At 46.5% G+C, this 17251-nt stretch overlaps 1 protein-coding gene across 2 annotated transcripts; it reads right to left on the reverse strand.

The window, feature by feature from the left end:
• Positions 1-817: 817 nt before the first annotated feature.
• On the reverse strand, positions 818-13981 carry MORN3 (MORN repeat containing 3). Of its 2 annotated transcripts, XM_057422656.1 has the most exons (7): positions 13842-13981; positions 11864-11948; positions 9204-9359; positions 8358-8515; positions 6599-6758; positions 3339-3523; positions 818-968 (listed from the first exon to the last, which is right to left on the reverse strand). In XM_057422656.1, the coding sequence occupies exons 3-7, from the start codon at positions 9346-9348 to the stop codon at positions 864-866; spliced, it is 753 nt and encodes a 250-aa protein (XP_057278639.1). In that variant the 5' UTR covers positions 9349-9359; positions 11864-11948; positions 13842-13981; the 3' UTR covers positions 818-863. The 2 variants fall into 2 exon arrangements, with proteins under 2 accessions (XP_057278639.1, XP_057278640.1); XM_057422657.1 differs by lacking the exon at positions 11864-11948 and having other exon boundaries at positions 13842-13975.
• Between the last annotated feature and the right edge of the window lie 3270 nt (positions 13982-17251).

Below are 17251 nucleotides of genomic sequence, written 5' to 3' on the forward strand. Positions count from 1 at the left end.
CTAAGCATATTGTATTGTTACTCTCTGAGTGCTTAAAGAGACAAGTAGGTTATCTTTCAGCCTGGAAAAGGTGAAGAGTCAAGGGACCAAATGAACTGTAAGCAAGAGGTGATGCTCAGAAGCAGGCATTAATTAGGTTGAACTAATGACCCACTTGCTCTCGCCGGCCAGCTTTCGCCATCCAGCTGCAGTGCCACCTTCCTTTGGTCTTGTGGGTGATGCTTAGAAGTGGTGCAGCATTACGTGACTTGGTCCTTGCATTGGGTAGAACTGGAGCAGCCAGCGCAATGCTGGTGAGTGCTCTGAGTCCAGCACATGGCTGGCCAAGATGCAGAGCTAGGGTGAGATCCAGCGCTTGTAGGTTAGGGAGGAAACCAAGGGTAATGTTACGGAAAATGCAGAGAGAGAGCACGTAAAATGATATTAATAAAATTATATTAATGAAAACATGGTTCGTTACAACTTTGGGTCAGAGGTATATATCAGGACAAGTTTGGGGGGAGCAGGAGGGGAGAATTACTTGACTGTACTTTTGTAGAGCTTTTCTTTTATAGCATATAACAGAGACCTTGCTGCTTAGAGGTTAATGTGAAAGACCTTGGTCCCAACAGGAGTGTGATTTCTTTACAGAGGTGATGGGAAAAGAGTTACCTTTTCCTTTCCAAAATAAGGGGGAGTGGGAGGCTTCTGAGCTAAGCCCATGTCAGATTGGAAGCAGATGATCTTAAGGTCCTTTCCAACCTAACCCATTCTATGACTCTACATGAGCAGCCTTGAGGGAAAAGTAGGGGAAACGAAGACACAATACATCACACTGTGGATCTGAGGCTTGTTTGAGCAACTCACTCCTAATTGTGTTCTTATTATGCATCTTCTTCTTTTCCTTCAGCATCCGGTTCTTCATCTTGGCTGTCGTCAAACATTGCCTGGGCTTCTTCTAAAACACCATCTGGATCAGCCAGTTCGATCTGAATAGAAAGAATACAAATCATTTATGCAGTGTAATTGAAGAAGCGTAAGGTTTTATAGATCTTGATTACTCGAGCAGCAACAGAGAAGCTCCCATGTATTAGGATTTTTTTATTGCTGCCTTTCAGTTGCTGTTCTAGAAGCATGCTACACTTCCCTAATTTTATTGGCATGCTGAACATCACTTCATCTTCTTGGAATAGCTCTGTGTGAAGGGGACTGAGTCTCCTTTAACAAAAGATATATTCTTCTCCCTTATAGTTTCAAAAGGTGATTACAGTCACTCAAGTGAGTGTTAAGGCTCCTGTTAAAGCAAGAGCCTGGAATCGAGTAACCAGACTGTGACTGGATGTAGATTCTTGAGGGGGAAATGCCAAAGCCCTGGGGGCAATGTGTCATCTCACTCCGACCTGCTTCTATATCCTGATGCTTTCTGAGGGGTTCGTGTGAATGGTGGTCTTTCAGGTGGAAGATGTCCAGGTTTCTTACTGATGTTGTTAGGCTTTCTGAAGCCTTGGCTTCAGTAATTACAAGAGCAAATATCCCAAGTCCACCATGTTGTGTCTTTCCCCATCTCTGCAGTCATGTTTAAATTCTGCCTTGATGCAACCCCATCATCTATGCACTGGATTCCTTCAAAACTGATGACATTTGCCCTCTAGTTTTCAGGCATTTTCTGTCCTGTGCATCCCCCTCTGCTCCCTTTTCCTCCAGATGAGGACACACACTGATGCTTCTCCCATGAAGAAGCTCAAATCCTCACCTTGGCCTCTTGCAGGCAAAAGCTATTTAGTGCATGTCTGATGTGGGCAGTTTCTAACATTGGCCCTACTCATTCTTTAACAGCTGCTTGTGACAGTAATTTAACAAAAGATTTATGAAAATCTGAAGTCAATTATCCTTCTTTTATCTGTTACTTCCTTCATATTCTGAAATCAATAAATCTCTTCCCCTGGAAAGCTCAATAACGGCCGTGAAAGCTGATGCTTTCTTTTTGCTTAGAGAGCAGAAGTGGGTCATAACTTGGTCTCTGTGGAGTTAAATAAACAGCTGGGGTTGAGCATCCTGCCTTGGCAAAATACTGACCCCTCCCAGGCTGTTTGGTGGGTTGTTGAGGCAGTTCTTGGGTGACCTTTAACAAATCTTATCAGATACATATTTTTAGCTGCAAAAGTACTGCTCTTTTCACTCTTTTTGCAAAACAGAGATTGTTTTCTCCCCAGTGAATATTTGGTGTTTGTTATTCTGTGCTGCTGTGGGTGTGCCTAGTACTTACAGGATTAGTTGGCTTGTCAAAAATGCCTGTGCTCAAAGGGCCCTTGCTATAGAAACCAGCCTTGAAAAAAGAAGGGTAGATGTAACAGCTGTAAGCTTTTCACAGCCTGTGTGTGCTCAGTATCATCTGCAACAACCTTGTTCCTGGAGCAGATGAGGAAGGGAGGCAGCTTTTACCTGCCATGGGGCTGTGCCATTCCCTGTGTTATGGACTGTGTCCTGGTTATCCAGTGAGGTTCTGCTTGGCTCTAAGCAAAGAGGAGCTTCCCCACCTGTATCCTGCAGTAACTATCCCTTGGAATATAAAGCCTGTTTCACATGTGCAGCACAGGCTGTGGGCATTGTAGCTGAGACTTTTGGCTACTTGGACCCCTCCCCTGTCTGTTCCATACTGATCCCAGTCCCTGCTCTCCTCTGAGGGCATGGAGCTGGGGATAGGCTCTCCTAATCCTCTCATTCCTGCACCAAAGTGGTGTGATGGCCCAGCATGCCGCATGCCTTACTGGGAGGAGACAGGACCAGCTCTTCCTCTACAGCCCCCGTCAGCCTTAAGGGAAAAGGGGAGTGGAGGCTGTTGGCTCTCAGACACCCGGCTGAGATGTGACCTTGGGGTAAGGTGGGCAGCTACATGCACCTCTCTAGCCATGGGGCTGCTGGATGTGGGTGAGCCCCTGACTAGCCCAGGTAAAGGAAACAGCTGACACTGGCATTGCAGCCACACACATTTCAGCTTGGTTTCGTTGGCTTTAGCACTTTGGCTTGCTGAAACCATCTGGATTTGACGTAAATCCCACTATTGTCTCTGCCTCTATTGTCCCTGTTTCCTTTGTGCTGCTCCAAGTCTCTAAGCAGTTCTGGTGCATGAGAACTGCATTTTTTCAGATGTAGGTGAGTGGGAGGCTCCAGCAGTGGCTGATGAGTTGTTGTCCCTACAGGGCAATTTAGGACATTGCTGGCCAAAAGACACTGAGCACACGCCCCGTGAGCTGGGAATCCCATGGGAGCACTCACTTGAAGAGTGAAATGCTACCTGGAGAGCTTACCCAAGCACTCAGGAATGCAACATCACCAGCAAAACCAAGATTTCCAATTACCTTTGGGATTGGATATTGAGTAGGGGCAGGAGCTTCATCTTTGTTGAAGTCAATCACAAGTCCACATTTTGGCCTATCTGATTTCCAGATACCTTCCAACAGCTGCCCCTTATCCAAGTAGAAATATATCCCTGGGCCATGCTTTTTTCCATTTTTCCAGCTTCCTTCGTACCGATGTTCATTGGCTGCAATTAAATACATGAACAGACCATGAAATTTGCACCATTTCTTTAAAAGGCTACAAGCAAAATCGACCAACACAGGGAATGGACAGAAGAGGAAATGTGCTTAGCTCCTCTTAGTAAATTTAAGGGGGCTCTATTTGCTGGGCCACTGAGGGAGGAAAGGCTGTGGAAGGAGCCCACACTTGCCTGCTTGGCACACAGACTGTGTTCGCTTGCTTTGTTCTTCTCACAGTGATAGAATTTTTTTGCTGATATATGGAGCTCAGGGTAAGGGAGTAGTCACTGAGTCACTCTTTACAGCATGGGAAATTATAGGATGTAAGTTTTAGGTTTGTCACTGCAACAAATCATGCAGGATCTGTGGCTTGAAAAGGTTTGCTTGTCTGGGCATGGAACAGCAGCACTGTCTGACTGTTGTCCAGTCAAAATAATCTTGATTTCAAAGAATACTTGTAGCTATGTTTTTCCTCAATGAATTACAGGGCAAGAACTGCTGAGTGTCTGAATGGTTCAGGCAATCAGTTACAGGCTCTTTTTCCAGCTTTCTCAGTATTTTCCTGCAAGTTGAGAAAGGATTTTTTAAGGCTCTGTGCTGCTCTCCAGGATGCTGGTTGAGAAGGGTCACCACAGCCATGGTAATGTTTTGGCTTGGGATACATCCAGGCCACCTTGTTGTCACTATGAGAGTCCTCTGCTGTCCCCTTCTTCTACATACAGTGTTTCTAAGCCAAAAACCATGGGGATTTCTGACTGAGTTGTTTAGTGGAAAGATCTGTGGGTCTTAGCTGAACTTGGCCATTCTTTGTGGCAAGAGCTGGCCAAAATATCAGGGCACCCCACACAGTGCCACAGAGGTAGCTGGGGACTGCCAGGCTCCTCAGGCAGGAGCTGGTTTACAGGCTGGAGCCATGGCAGTGGTTATCTTCAGCTTGGATCTGGTGATGTGCTTATGTGCAACACCAACCTGCCCTGCCCACTGATGGGAGCAACTTCTGTTCTCCAGCCACTGACATCTCGGACACCACCAAAATCACAGACCTGGCTATGATGGAGGGACCACTGAATGCCCTGGCTGCACCATGGCACCTGCCTGCCCCCTCCACTCTCCTCCTAGAGCATCCAAGAGCTGCATTGCTCTCTACTGAGATCCCTGCTGATGTGCAATGTTCTGGTTTAAAAGCCATTTGGCACTGGTCTGTAGCAGAGCAGCGCTCCCAGCCAAGCTCACCCTCGCCAGGCACGCTGCCACTGTAAGCAATTCAATCTTGAGCTGCAGCTCATCATGACCTCCGCTGAAGGAACTCAGTTCCTTTCAACATCTCAAAGCTGCAGGCACGTGGGCACACTTCCAGCAGGCTGAGCTGAATATATTGAAGTTGTGGGTATGAAATAATTGCTCTGGCTAATTTTAACCAAAAGGAATCTAGCTTGTAAGTGGCTCCAGGCTATGCTGGAGGCAACCAGGCTCTGAAATTGTTCATCAGCTGCAGCTCAGCCTGCAGGGGTTTTAAGGTTATAGCAATGACTTTGATGGGAACAAAGCAGATCCGTGGAAGGAGTGACCCCCGGAAGTGGGTGCTGACTTCATCTGGATGAGCCATCAGTCCGAAGTGACTTTACAGTCAGCAGAGAGAACACATTCATGCCTGTGATGTGCAGTCAAGGTCGTGCTCATTCCTCCCAGCTGCTTTGCTTAGGTAATTACCAGCCTTGAGATCACTTTCAAGCAAAAAATAGTATAGATGAATAATAAGAGAATATTTATCCAAATGTCCCTGGAATGCTGAGCTTGGTATTACAGAGGATTGGGATTCTTGGCTTTCTTTGCAGGAAAAATGTGTTAAACTCCATGCAAAATAAGGGGAGGGAAAAAAACTCCAAATTCCTATTTTTATGCTGAGATAGCCCCAACATTCCCAATCTGTAATGTGCTCAGTGTTATTTCTGGGAAGGGACTGTGTACTCCTTGAGACAAGGAGGCACAAAAGCACAAAATGCAATCAGTTCCAAGTAATGTTAAGTTTGATGGCTTTGCAATGGAAAACAACTGCAGTGCTTGAAGGTAGTTGACATAATTTCAGGTACTTAGGACCTTAGTACAAAAGGTGTAAGAAAAGCAGAATAGAAAAACAGGACCTGGGGAGTATCTGGGACTAGCAGATGTCCAGGATGGGCACAGTAAAACTAACTGGTAAGTAGAAGGACAGGGTGATTGCTATGTTCGTGGTGTTAATAAACCCATTAAGCTGGTGTAAACATCTACTGGGGAGTATCCAGGACTAGCAGATGTCCAGGATGGGAGCAGTTAAACTAGCTGATGAGTAGAAGGACAAGGTAATTGCTACATCTGTAACGTTAATGATGCTGGTTATGAAGATTGGTGGGAAAAGTAAAGGACCCTTAAAGGCCACCATCACATTTTTGTATGCACGCGGGAAACTTTCTGGAAAATGATGTAAATCATGTGTATGCCCAGTGACCATATAAGGATGACCTGTATTGCAATACGGGGACACACGTTAGGAGGAGCTATCTGCCGTGTCTCCCGGGGCAGCAATATAGAATACCTGCTCATCAACTTGAAACTCTGTTGGCGAGTTTGTTCCTGGAGTTTTCTCTGAATCACCCTGAAACCCCTGAGTTCACTCAACATGAGCCAGTGTTGGAAGTAAGAGAGGGGATGGAGTGAACTCAGAAAGAAAACTTTTTTTTTTTCTACGCTGGAAACTGGACTCTTTGGTATGCACCAGTTAGAAAGCATGTCTGGCAAAGTACCTGGCTTGAAAAGAGAGATTTCTTTGCCTTAACAGTACGTTATCTCTAACCCTAAGCATCCCGGTCATTTAAATGTAAATCACAGCAAAACCAAGCTTTCAGGCATGTGGGCTTGAGCTGGCCCTTGTGCAGCTTGCCATGCCTCAACCCAGGAGGAAAATACAACATGGAGCAGGCACAACCCTGGTGCAAGGTTGCAGCAGGAGATGTGATGTAGCATACAGAAATCCGGATGGCAGAGACATCGAGAGAACAGCAGGGAGCAGGCAGACTCCTGGGGTGAGGACGATTGGTACTTACCTAGATGCAGCGTTCCCTGCCCGTGGGGCTTGTCCAAGAGCCATTGTCCCTCATAGACAGATCCATTCAGGTAATTCATCCGTCCCCAGCCACTCCGCAGTTCAGCACTCCACTCACCCTCATAGCGCTCCCCATTGGGGTAGATCATCAGCCCATAGCCCTGGAAATCAGCACAGATATAACTATTAGGATCCTCTGTATTGACAGAGTTGGTGTTCAATTTCAGGATTATCACTGTCTTGATACACTACTCCTGTGCTTGTTGCTCTGCCACATGGCTGCTGGCAGCCCAGCTGGGTGGCTGGTCTTGTGTTGAAGGAAACAAGAGGTGGTGGTATGGGATTTTTGGGGCAAGTGGTTTTATTCCCATGACAAAACCACAGGTTTATATCTCATTGTGTTATTATTGACACAATTGCCACTAATATTTAGCTAAAAGCAAGTTCTGCTAGCATGTAAACTGGCCTGGGATAGGCCGCATTAAAAAGAAACTCTCAACATGGGGAGCTCATGCCTTTCAACCTTCATTTCCTACTGGGACATACCAGGCTTGCTACTGCCTGGTGTGTCCCAGGCCAGGCAACTCCTTCCCCTGGCGCTGGGCACACCAAAGTTCTCTTACCATCTCCTCCATCTGTACCCTCCAAAGCAGTAATGTCCTAAAGAGCCCCTCACTTTGCTTCCTACTTCCCAAGGAACTAGAGCCAGGCCTGAAGGCTGCCTGTGGTGTGACCAGCCAGCTCAGGCAGCACTGCCATGTGTGGCTCCCCCAAGCCAGGCCAGGCACCACGGGGCAGGCAGCATCACAGCAATGAATATACCCTGTGATATTACAAGAGACTGGAGCTATAGAGCTGCATGCCAATTAGAAGGCTACGGTTTTAAGAGCAGACACAAAGGTGAACACAAGTATCATTCCTACAAGGATTTTGCACGAGATTGCAGTTATTTTACCAGATGACTTCCTCATTATGTTCCCTTTAAAAAAAAAAGTGATTTATGTGACAGGCTTATTTTCCAAAAGAACTCATGTTATTTGTCTAATGTGCTGTAAAAGGTACATTTTCCTGCAGCACTTATAACACAGGTTCCTCCAACTGCTTCAAGGATGAGAGGAATGAAAGGGATGGGTGGGGAGGGTTAAGATATGGAATATGAAACCTCTTATCCTGCTTGTCCAGGCTTCAGGAGAGTCTGAGCAGTGATCACTGCTCTTTGGTAGCTGGAGAGAGGTTGGGGCTGTAGCCTGATCACCAGGGATGGGTGGGATGAGCTCCCCTCCAGTGGGGACACAGAGGGCAATGGTGTGTTCTCAGCCACACTTGGCTGTTTATGAATGATGGATATTTACTCCTGAAGCTTCCTGAGCTTTCTGTAGGTTCAGACTAAGATTTAAAGAAAACCCAAGCCTGGAGGAAAGGCTGTTCCCATAGCTTCTACCTGGAGACACGCTGATGCTTCCCTACTGCCAGACGTGGGACACAGTGCAGCTCTTGCAGCATCTGACATGGAGAAACGAGTAACAGCAGGAGCAGTGAGTTGGGGAGGGCAGGGAAAGAGGGCTTAAAGACCAGAGCTTTTACTCTTGCTTTCATTTCCTTTTTTCCCACCCATTTATTTAGCCAACCCCCCTCAATTCAGCCTCAGTATTGGAAAAATTAGTATTTTAAGTGATCTTTTTGGACATGTGCACCTGCCTCTTCCCCATGTTTTGGGGAACACTGCTTCAGCACTGGCATGCACAGGAAATATCACTTACACATTTTTGGTCGTTTTCCCACCAGCCTGTGTACACCCTCTTGTATTGCTTGGTTACAGGGTCAGGAATGCTGTATGAGCCATAACCATCGCGCTTCCCAAACTTCCAGTCACCGCTGTAAATAGCTCCAGTGCTTTTCCATTTCTGGATGCCTTTGCCTATTTACCAAACAAGTAGAACAATGGGATTGTTATGAGAAGGGATTGTTATGAGAAGGGATTACAGGGCTGCCTTCCTACAGTTCCATCCCAGTCAAGGCAGCACTCCCTGAACCAAGGCAGGTTTAGGTCTGGGATTCGGTTTAGCTTCCCAAGTTGGAACCATCATTAATCTTGATCAGGGGCTTCCTGTGTGTCCTTTGCTGAATGCACTTAAATCTTTCCAAACCTCAATTTACTGCCTGTAAACAAGCCTGTCCTGCTCTGGCACTCAGGGCTCGGTCAGGGTCTCTTTCCCCTTCTCTGTCTCCTGCAGAACCTGCCACAGCTTGAGGATACATGAATATTCCTGTAGCCAAGTCAGGAACCAGGAGAGCTCCAGGGACTGTGCAGCCAAGGCACATGCCGGTATGTGGAGCTGACTGCAGCTTGCTGTGTTTGCAGAGGATTTTTAGACATTATAACCTAGATATTTTGAGTAATTGCCTCTGAGTGCATGTAAAAGCTCTTCAAGTTACCATTCAGAAGTATTTCTGAGTACACTTTTCCATGACATATATCAAAACCATATAGAGATACATGAATGAATGCTCTTCCAGGAGCATATACAAACCCTGATCACTCCCTGCCTCTAGGAACAGGCTAGGACACCTAAATTGGTACTCTTCCTCAAAATGATGCATCTTACCATGTTTCAAGTTGTCTTGCCATTCTCCGGTGTACTTATCTCCATTTGCATCATAAACTGTATGTCTTAATCCATGTTTCTGTGCTTTCCGGTCCCGTTCATGCCAGAGAGGCTCTCTAGTTCTTGTTTTTTTTACAGCAGGCATATTGTTCCTGGCTGGAGAGAAAAACAAACTGTTGTTAGCAATAAATTCGAAATTACTAAGTCAGGTACAAGCAGAACAGTCTATTTGTGAGCTCTGTTTCAATATTCACGCAAGTCAGTAACTGATGTTTTGGAGGGGTAAGTAAAACAGAACAAACAGAAGGTATCTAAAGATACCAAAGTACAAACCAGCACTGTCTGAAAACAGGCTCACAGCACAGCCTGGCCTGCTACGAGATCTTAAATAAGTCTCAGCAGGTCGAGTCTGTGGTGGGTATCAATCTCTGTGCCTGCCAGACGCCTTGGGAAGCACAGGGAAGAGCGGCCTCTCCTCTGTACAGCTGAAACCTTGCTGGGCTCCTTCCCATGGCTGCTCCTCCAATGGCTCTGCATGAAGCAGAAGCAGTCATTTAATCAAACTGGAAAATGATTCGTTTGCTAGGAAATATCTCAGGCCATTGGAAAGCATTCATGAAATGGAGCAGGTCAGAGAGTTGCCAGTGTCCCTGGGGCCACCAGGAGCTGGGACACTTCAGATGCCCAGCAGCAATGTAGCTAAACCTCTTTTACTGCTACAAATATCCTGCAGGTATCTGGTTAAGAGGGGTTAAACCCACAATGTTTCTATGTACCACGAGGCTGCAGCTTGCCCAGGGCAGGATAAGCAAGCTGCCAGAGGTGGTCTCCTACAAACCATGCATAAAACGCCACAAAGTGGCTGTAGACACAAAAAGTAAGTTTCTATGAAGGCTGACAACACCCAGAGCTTGGCTGGAGCTGGCTGGGTGGGTGGGATGCCCTCTGATTTTGACTCCCCGGCTCTCCCTCCTGTCCTGAGCTTCTGGACAGAGCCATTGTCGTGGTTTAAGCCCAGCCGGTAACACAGAACCACGCGGTCGCTCGCTCACTCCCCCCCACTTCTGCCTCCCCCCACTCCCAGACGGATGGGGAGGAAAATAGAACGTAAGTCCCGCGGGTTGAGATAAGAACAGTCCGGTAACTCAGGTATAATACGAAACTACTACTACCACCACCACCACCAACAATAGCAATGATAAAGGAAACCACCAAGGGGAGAGAAAGCAACTGCTCACCACGGGTCGACACGCAACCGTACCCTACCGGCGACCTAGCACTTCCGGGTACCGACCCCAGCTTATATATGGGGCATGACGTACAGTGGGATGGACTTAGGCTAGTTTGGGTCAGGTGGTCTCTCTGCTTCTTCCCGGCTTTCCCTCCTCCCTGGCGGAGCGGGAGATTGAGAAAGTGCTGGGTCGGAGTAAACATCGCTTAGCAACAACTGAAAACATCGGTGCTACCAGCGTTGTTCCAAGACTGAAGTCGGAAACACAGCATTGCACCAGCACTTCTTAGTGAAGGAGAAAAATGACTGCTGCTGCTGAACCCAGGACAGATCTATCCAGTGATTTTGTTGTTTCTCTCCTTTCTTAGAGCAGAGCTCACATGCCTGCTGTGCTGTGAAGCCAGCATGGGTGAAAGCATGGGAGCCTGGGAGGAGAGGGGAAAGGAGGGGTTTTTGGATCCTTGCTAGGCGAGAAAAGCTAGAAGTTTTAACTAAGAAAATACAGTTTGTGTTCATCCTCAGTTCTCCACGTGGCTGTGGAAATGGTCATTCAACAGCTACTTGGAGGGATATCATTGTTAAAAAATGTACTTCTGTGTCCATGATGAGCCTTCCCCCCCATAAAACGCAGCTGAGTTGTGATTCGGAGAAGACTCCAGGAACAAACTCGCCAACGGAGTTTCAAGTTGACAAGCAGGTATTCTTTATTGCGGCGCCGGGAGACACGGGGGATAGCTCCTCCTAACGTGTGTCCCCGAATTGCTATACAGGTCATCCTTATATGGTTACTGAGCCTATTACATCATTTTCCAAAAGGTTTCCGGCATGCATACAAAAATGTGGTGGTCTTTAAGGGTCGTTTACTTTTCCCAACAAGCTTAATTAACATTACAGACATAGCAATCATCCTGGCCTTCTACTTATCAGTTAGTTTAACTGCTCTCATCCTGGACATCTGCTAGTCCCAGATACTCCCCATCCCAGGTCCTGTCCTCCTATTCTGCTTTTCTCACACCTTTTGTACTGAGGCCCTAAGGGCCTGAAACTATGTCAACTACCTCCAAGCACCGCAGTTATTTTCCATTACAAAGCCATCAAACTTAACATTACTTAGAACTGATTGCATTTTGTACTTTTGTGCCTCCTTGTCTCAGTTGGGCAGTGCGTGTCCCACATGGCTCCTTCCCATGGGGCTGGGGGAGTGCAGGAAGGGCGGGGGACATGCCTGGGTGATGGCTTGTCAGCTCGGACCCAGGGAGGGGTAAGGGTTCTTGTGGTCATTCCTCTTTTAGCTGTCCAACCTCAAGGAGAGGGGGGAAATTGAAGACCACCATATTGCCAGCCCTTGAAGCAGATGGTTTGGGGATGGCATTGTCTGCGATAGCAGAGGAGGATTTGGCAACTGAAGTCCCCTGGCCATGTCGCTCACCTGACTACGATGGTTTGAGGGCACCGAGGTCAGGATCTGTCCCTTGTAATGATGGAGTTGCAGCCTGCTTCAGAGGATGGTCTTTCTGCAGTGCAAACACAGGATACATCACAGCTGTGTTATAAAAATCTAGCCAATCTGTTTTAATTGATTTTTATTATAATTAATATCGAGAGACAAGAAGCAAGCAGCACTGGGTGCATCGGGGAGTCTCCACTCCGCCTGAGACGCACAAGGGGAACTTCTGGGGATAGTCTCTTTTTGGTTTCCCGAGCTTCTTGGGTTTCAGCCAATCCTGTTGTCTTCCTTTCCCAGGCTTCTTCAGCCAATCCTGTTGTCTTCTTTTCCCGGGTTTCTCCACCTGTTGCTGGGGTCTTGTCTCCAGGTGAAGAAATATTATGTCTATCACAAGTCTGACTGCCATCTTAGCCCCCATAAATTCCACTCCTTATGTGTTTATTTGTTCAGCGCACAGATTTCACAACTTTCTGTAGCAGGACATATCTCTAAGTTACCTACCCCCCCCCCCCCTTTCTAAGAACATTCATGCAATTTAAACAATGAACAAAACATTTCTTTGCACAATATTGCAGTTGACCCAGGGGAATTATTCCCCTGTTTCTTCTTCCTCCTCACTGTGGTATTGACAGGGACACTTATCATACCCTTTGCACATAGCACAATGATCACAAGGGATTCCATCTCCACACAAAGTGCAATGATCACTAGGACCCCTGAGTTGCTGACACGAATCACTCTGATGTAACTCACAGCTGCTAAGTTCCTCCTTCACCTCTGTGCGCTGCAACCCCTCGAGAAGGGGGCTCTTGACAATATTTGTCAAGGGCCAGGGGGTTGCAGAATGGAGAGCTGTATGTTTTCATCTCATTTCTGACTTCCCCTTGCTGAGGGAGCAGAAGAGCCAAACTACAGCTGCATGCACTCACCCCAACATGGTCTATGACACCCAAGTATCTCATGGCTGTGAAGAGAGACATCCTCACCACATCCAGATGGGAGCATCACCGCCCCACCACCGCATCTGACCACTTCTTTAGCTCAAACCTTAGGATTTAAAAACCCCAGGGATGATTCCCAGCTGCAGGGGCAGCCACAGCACCCCACTATGCCCTCTAAGGCACAGCTGACACTGAGCACCCAGGGCTTTGCAGGCTGCTGGGAGCCAACTTTGTTTGCTAAATCCCTTTCCAAGTTTATGACAGTGATGCCAGGTTTGTGTAAGTGATAACGTAACTGGTATTTGTCACCCTGGATGTTTTTAGCCACCCACTGCAAGGGTGTGGGGAAGCTGGCAGCGAGAACTGGCAGTGCAAGGTCGCTCCAACCTCCCAGCAGTGGCTGCAGCTCTCAGTGCTGACAGCTAGAGGCTGCTCCTCCCATGTGTTTCTGCAGCTGACGCTGCGCTTGGGGGTGATCTTACAGAGCCCCGTGTCCTCCTCCAGACAGTGCTCTGAGTTTCATCAGGTCTCTGTTAAATGCAGCTTCAGTTGGCACAGCCTGCAGGAAACCTATTTTTTCCGTCTTTTCACAGAACGCCAGAGCAATGTGATTATCTAACAACTATACTTTTTTTCCATCTTATATCTTAACGAAGAGCAAGATGGAGAATACACCTGGCTCCATAGAAGGGGCAGCACCCTGCCTGCCACCACACCGCATCCCCGCCTGCAACCTCTGCACCAGCTCTGCCTGACTATTACCCAGGCCTGGGTGAGTTCACCCCACGCACTGACCCCCACACCACACCATTGTCCTGCGCCAGAGTCCCTTTGCCGGCAGCCTCCGTCGCAGCCGAACCCCCCCCAGCCACTCCTCGGCCTCATGGCGGTGCCTCTGTGTGGAAAGCTCAGGCTGCCGAAGCAGCTATGGGAGCGGACGATGGGGAAAGCCCATGTGCTCAGTTTGAAAAGCACCTTCAAGTCTGGCACACCCCAAAAGCCACCCGATGGACACTGACCTGCGCTGGGTTCAGGCTGGGTGCTGCGGCTGTATCGTCAGGGTCGTCATAGCAACTCTGCCAGGCTCCTGCGCGAAGGGTCATGGGAGCGGCTGGATTGCGGCTGCGGATGGAGATGGATGTGGTGGTACATGGGGAGCACGAGGGATGGAGCCGGAGCCGTTAAGCGCACGCCACTCTGTGGAACTGTGTGTTTGATAGTTAAGGATTATCTGCAGGATATGAAAAGCTGATAAGGACCAAGTGTTTCACCTCTGCTTGTTCTTTTTAGTACGTGCAGCAGCAGAAGGCTGGAAATGAAAGCACTGATTACAGTACTGATGGGTAACAAAGAAATCAGCCTTGCAAATGTCAGAAGACAAAGGAGAACCCACCTGAAAATGCACATCAGAATGCTTAAAAGAGAAATCTGAATAAATCTGACACTAATTCCCACATCCATTACCCTTCTCCATTACCCAGTCCCAGAGAGCAGGAGTTGCTATTATGGTCTTGTGGGTGTCTGTAATAATCTTCCCTAACACGTAATTAACAGTGCATATTTCAAATATAAACCAAAGTTCTTGTGTCACTCCCATGAGCCAAAGGTACTTGTTTATTCCCATCCTTTTACCACATTTTTGGTACGCAACACGGTGTACCAGGATGGATGGTTAGATGCAGGCTGGATGGTAGAAATTTTGAGATAGGTGGGGGACGTTGGAGCCTCTGCAGAGGTGGGATACAGCTTGGTATTCCCTGATGGGTACCCATTTGCCATCTTCAGTGTCTGTAGTATTAAAGGTGGCTTAAACACTGTATCCACACTTGAGTAGGATAGAAGGTGCTCAGGAGGGGATGGTGCATGCTGGGGTAACGTGCAGTTTCAACTGGAAGCAGGGAAAGATCTTTCAGGTTTGATGGCAACAGGGAGTAACAGGGAATATGGGAAATAGTGAAACTGTAAGGCTGTTTCATCCAGGACTGTCTCTGCTGCAGTCAGGATGGGCAGAGGATTTGCTGGTGCAGCTGGATGGCTCTGCATCTCCCTGAATCCAGGGATGCAGGATACAGGTGGAAGTCAAAGACTTCTCTAAACAGGAAAACCAAACAGAAAACTATGGAAGTTGACGAAGTTAGGAAATACTTATACAAGAGAAAATATTTCCTGTTATTAAAAATGAAATGAAGATGCTCAGGAAGGATTTATTCCCACTCATCCACTTAAACATGCTCTGGTTTTGGGCAGAGCCTAAGAATTACTGAGGACAATCATTCCTGTGTTTTCCTGTGGCCAGTTGTATGGGGGAGAGTGGGGACAGGGGGTTGTGAAGGAAATGAGAGAAACCCATGAGGGAGAAGAAAAAATGCTTACTGCAGCCCAAAAACTACAGCCTTAAATTACAACCAGAAATAGCCCCTTCAGGAAAAGTACGATTTTGAATATTTCAGCCCTGTATTGCACTGCAGTAAACTGAGGGTTTGTCAGTTGAAATAATCAGCTCATTCAGCCCATTTAACTTGTTTATTTTTAAACAGCACAGGCTGCCCGAGGTTTTTGAACTGCAAGTCCAAGCTATGTATCACCCAGCCACAGCTTTTGCTGACCAAAATTATAGACATGTTTGAAACTCAATAAATATTTACTTGATCCATGACTTACAGAAATACAGACTGATAGTGGCAGAGGAAAAGGGTCAAACAAACCCAGCTTGGCATTATTTAGGGTGGAAGTTATATGAATATCTGTGGACTTACGGTATGGTCATCAGGAGCTGTTATTCTGACTCAGCTGCATTGAACTCATATACTGAATCCACCAAGTTTCCGGCCTCTTTCCTGGTGGGATCCATCACCACCACTCAGCAATAATGGTACTGATTGGATCAGTGGAGCCTGGCTGGCGTCGGATGGTGCCCAGTTGAATGACTCACGTGAAATGAATACCTCATTTTATGTAAGTGATTGGTTTCCCCTTTGCCTAAAAATTAATAATGACACTGAGAACAGTTGTGTTCAAATACAACCTCAAAAACACTTGATTGCTCGGGAAGGTCAGATTCGTCGTTCATGTATACTTGTCACTATTCCAGGAATAAAAGGGGACGAATATCAATTTAATAAAACATCCTGGGCCAGGCAACTTCCTGATCTCTCTCATTGTAGACTTAGCAAATCTACCTCACCTATGACATGGAATGCATGCCTGGGAAGGTATCCTAGAAATCAAACACCAGCAATGGATGCAGTGATCAGTTGGGACCCTTATGGACAATTATAGGATAGAGAACTAAATACCACAGTACCCTTCGGTAAACATAACCACAGTTTGGCATAGCATAACAGGGTATCAGCAGGAGCCGTGTTGCAATTTTTTGAGTCTTTAAATGATGCAGCATCAGCTTTGCAAACACATATTTGGAGACTGAGTTTTGCCTTTATGGAAAGGCAATTGAAACATTTTATATTTATGTAATGTCATAGCCAATGTAACAAAAGCAACTAAGGAGAATGCTGTTATTTGTGTCACGCATCAGTATATTTTTGCTTTGGCTAAAGATTTAATGATTGTTAGGAAAAATCACTCGTATCATATGAATCTAACTCATGTAAGTTATCACACAGGTGTCTCTAACCATATTAGAAGGCAATCTTTTAAAAATCTGATTGTATTATGAAGACGATCTGAAATGTGGATTCCTGTGAATTTAACAAATTGTGGATTCAATAAAATGTGGATTCCTGTGTCATTGGGAAGAAAGTGATGGGTTAAGTCATTTTACTAGGATATTACAGGAAGAATTAGGTTCCCCTAGGAAAAGAGTAAAGTGTTTTCTAGAATGCTTAATATTTGCCATTGTATCCGCCATCGTTATTTTAACCTCTACCACATCAGCAATAGCAGCCTTAACTGAGTCCATTCGAACAGCAGAAACGGTAAGAGAGGTATTGACTGATATTATATCAGAATTACAAACACAGGAAAATACAGATGAAGAAATATTGGCTCAATTACAAGCGTCAGAAACAGCTGTCGTGTGGATAGCAGATCGGCAGTCAGCCATGTAAACACAATTGTCTTTGCAATGTGATTGGGAACATAGAGCAGGAGAAATGTGTGTTGCATCCTTACCCTGGAATGAATCAGAACACGGCTGGGAGGCCGTTAAACAACACTTACAAGGAGCCTCTGACTTTTCCTTGCAAACAAATATTCAATTGTCGCATGATTTCGAGGCCACTGCAAAAAGAAGGGTCAAAATCCAGGTTATGATGGGCTGGGAGGAGAACTTGGTTTTGCTTTGGTGCAGTTTCCTTTGTTCCAGCTTTTTCAGCCAAAATTAGGCCCCAAATCTCCTTCTTGGCTGGTTTTAAATGATTATTTTTAAAACTGCTTTCTTGTTTTACTCTCATAGACCTTGACCACTGAG

Source organism: Pezoporus wallicus, unplaced genomic scaffold (assembly GCF_028554395.1).
Source record: "Pezoporus wallicus isolate ANWC-B61680 ecotype Strahan unplaced genomic scaffold, APGP_CSIRO_Pwel_v1 contig_9942, whole genome shotgun sequence".
Lineage (NCBI taxonomy): Eukaryota > Metazoa > Chordata > Aves > Psittaciformes > Psittacidae > Pezoporus > Pezoporus wallicus.

Coding starts and splice junctions, on each gene's coding strand:
- MORN3 (XM_057422656.1), bottom strand. CDS start 9,348: ATGCCTGCTGTAAAAAAAACAAGAACTAGAGAGCCTCTCTGGCATGAA. Junction 8,516..9,203: donor GCAAGACAACTTGAAACATG/GTAAGATGCATC, acceptor TTTGGTAAATAG/GCAAAGGCATCCAGAAATGG. Junction 6,759..8,357: donor GGGAAAACGACCAAAAATGT/GTAAGTGATATT, acceptor GCTGATTTCCAG/GGCTATGGGCTGATGATCTA.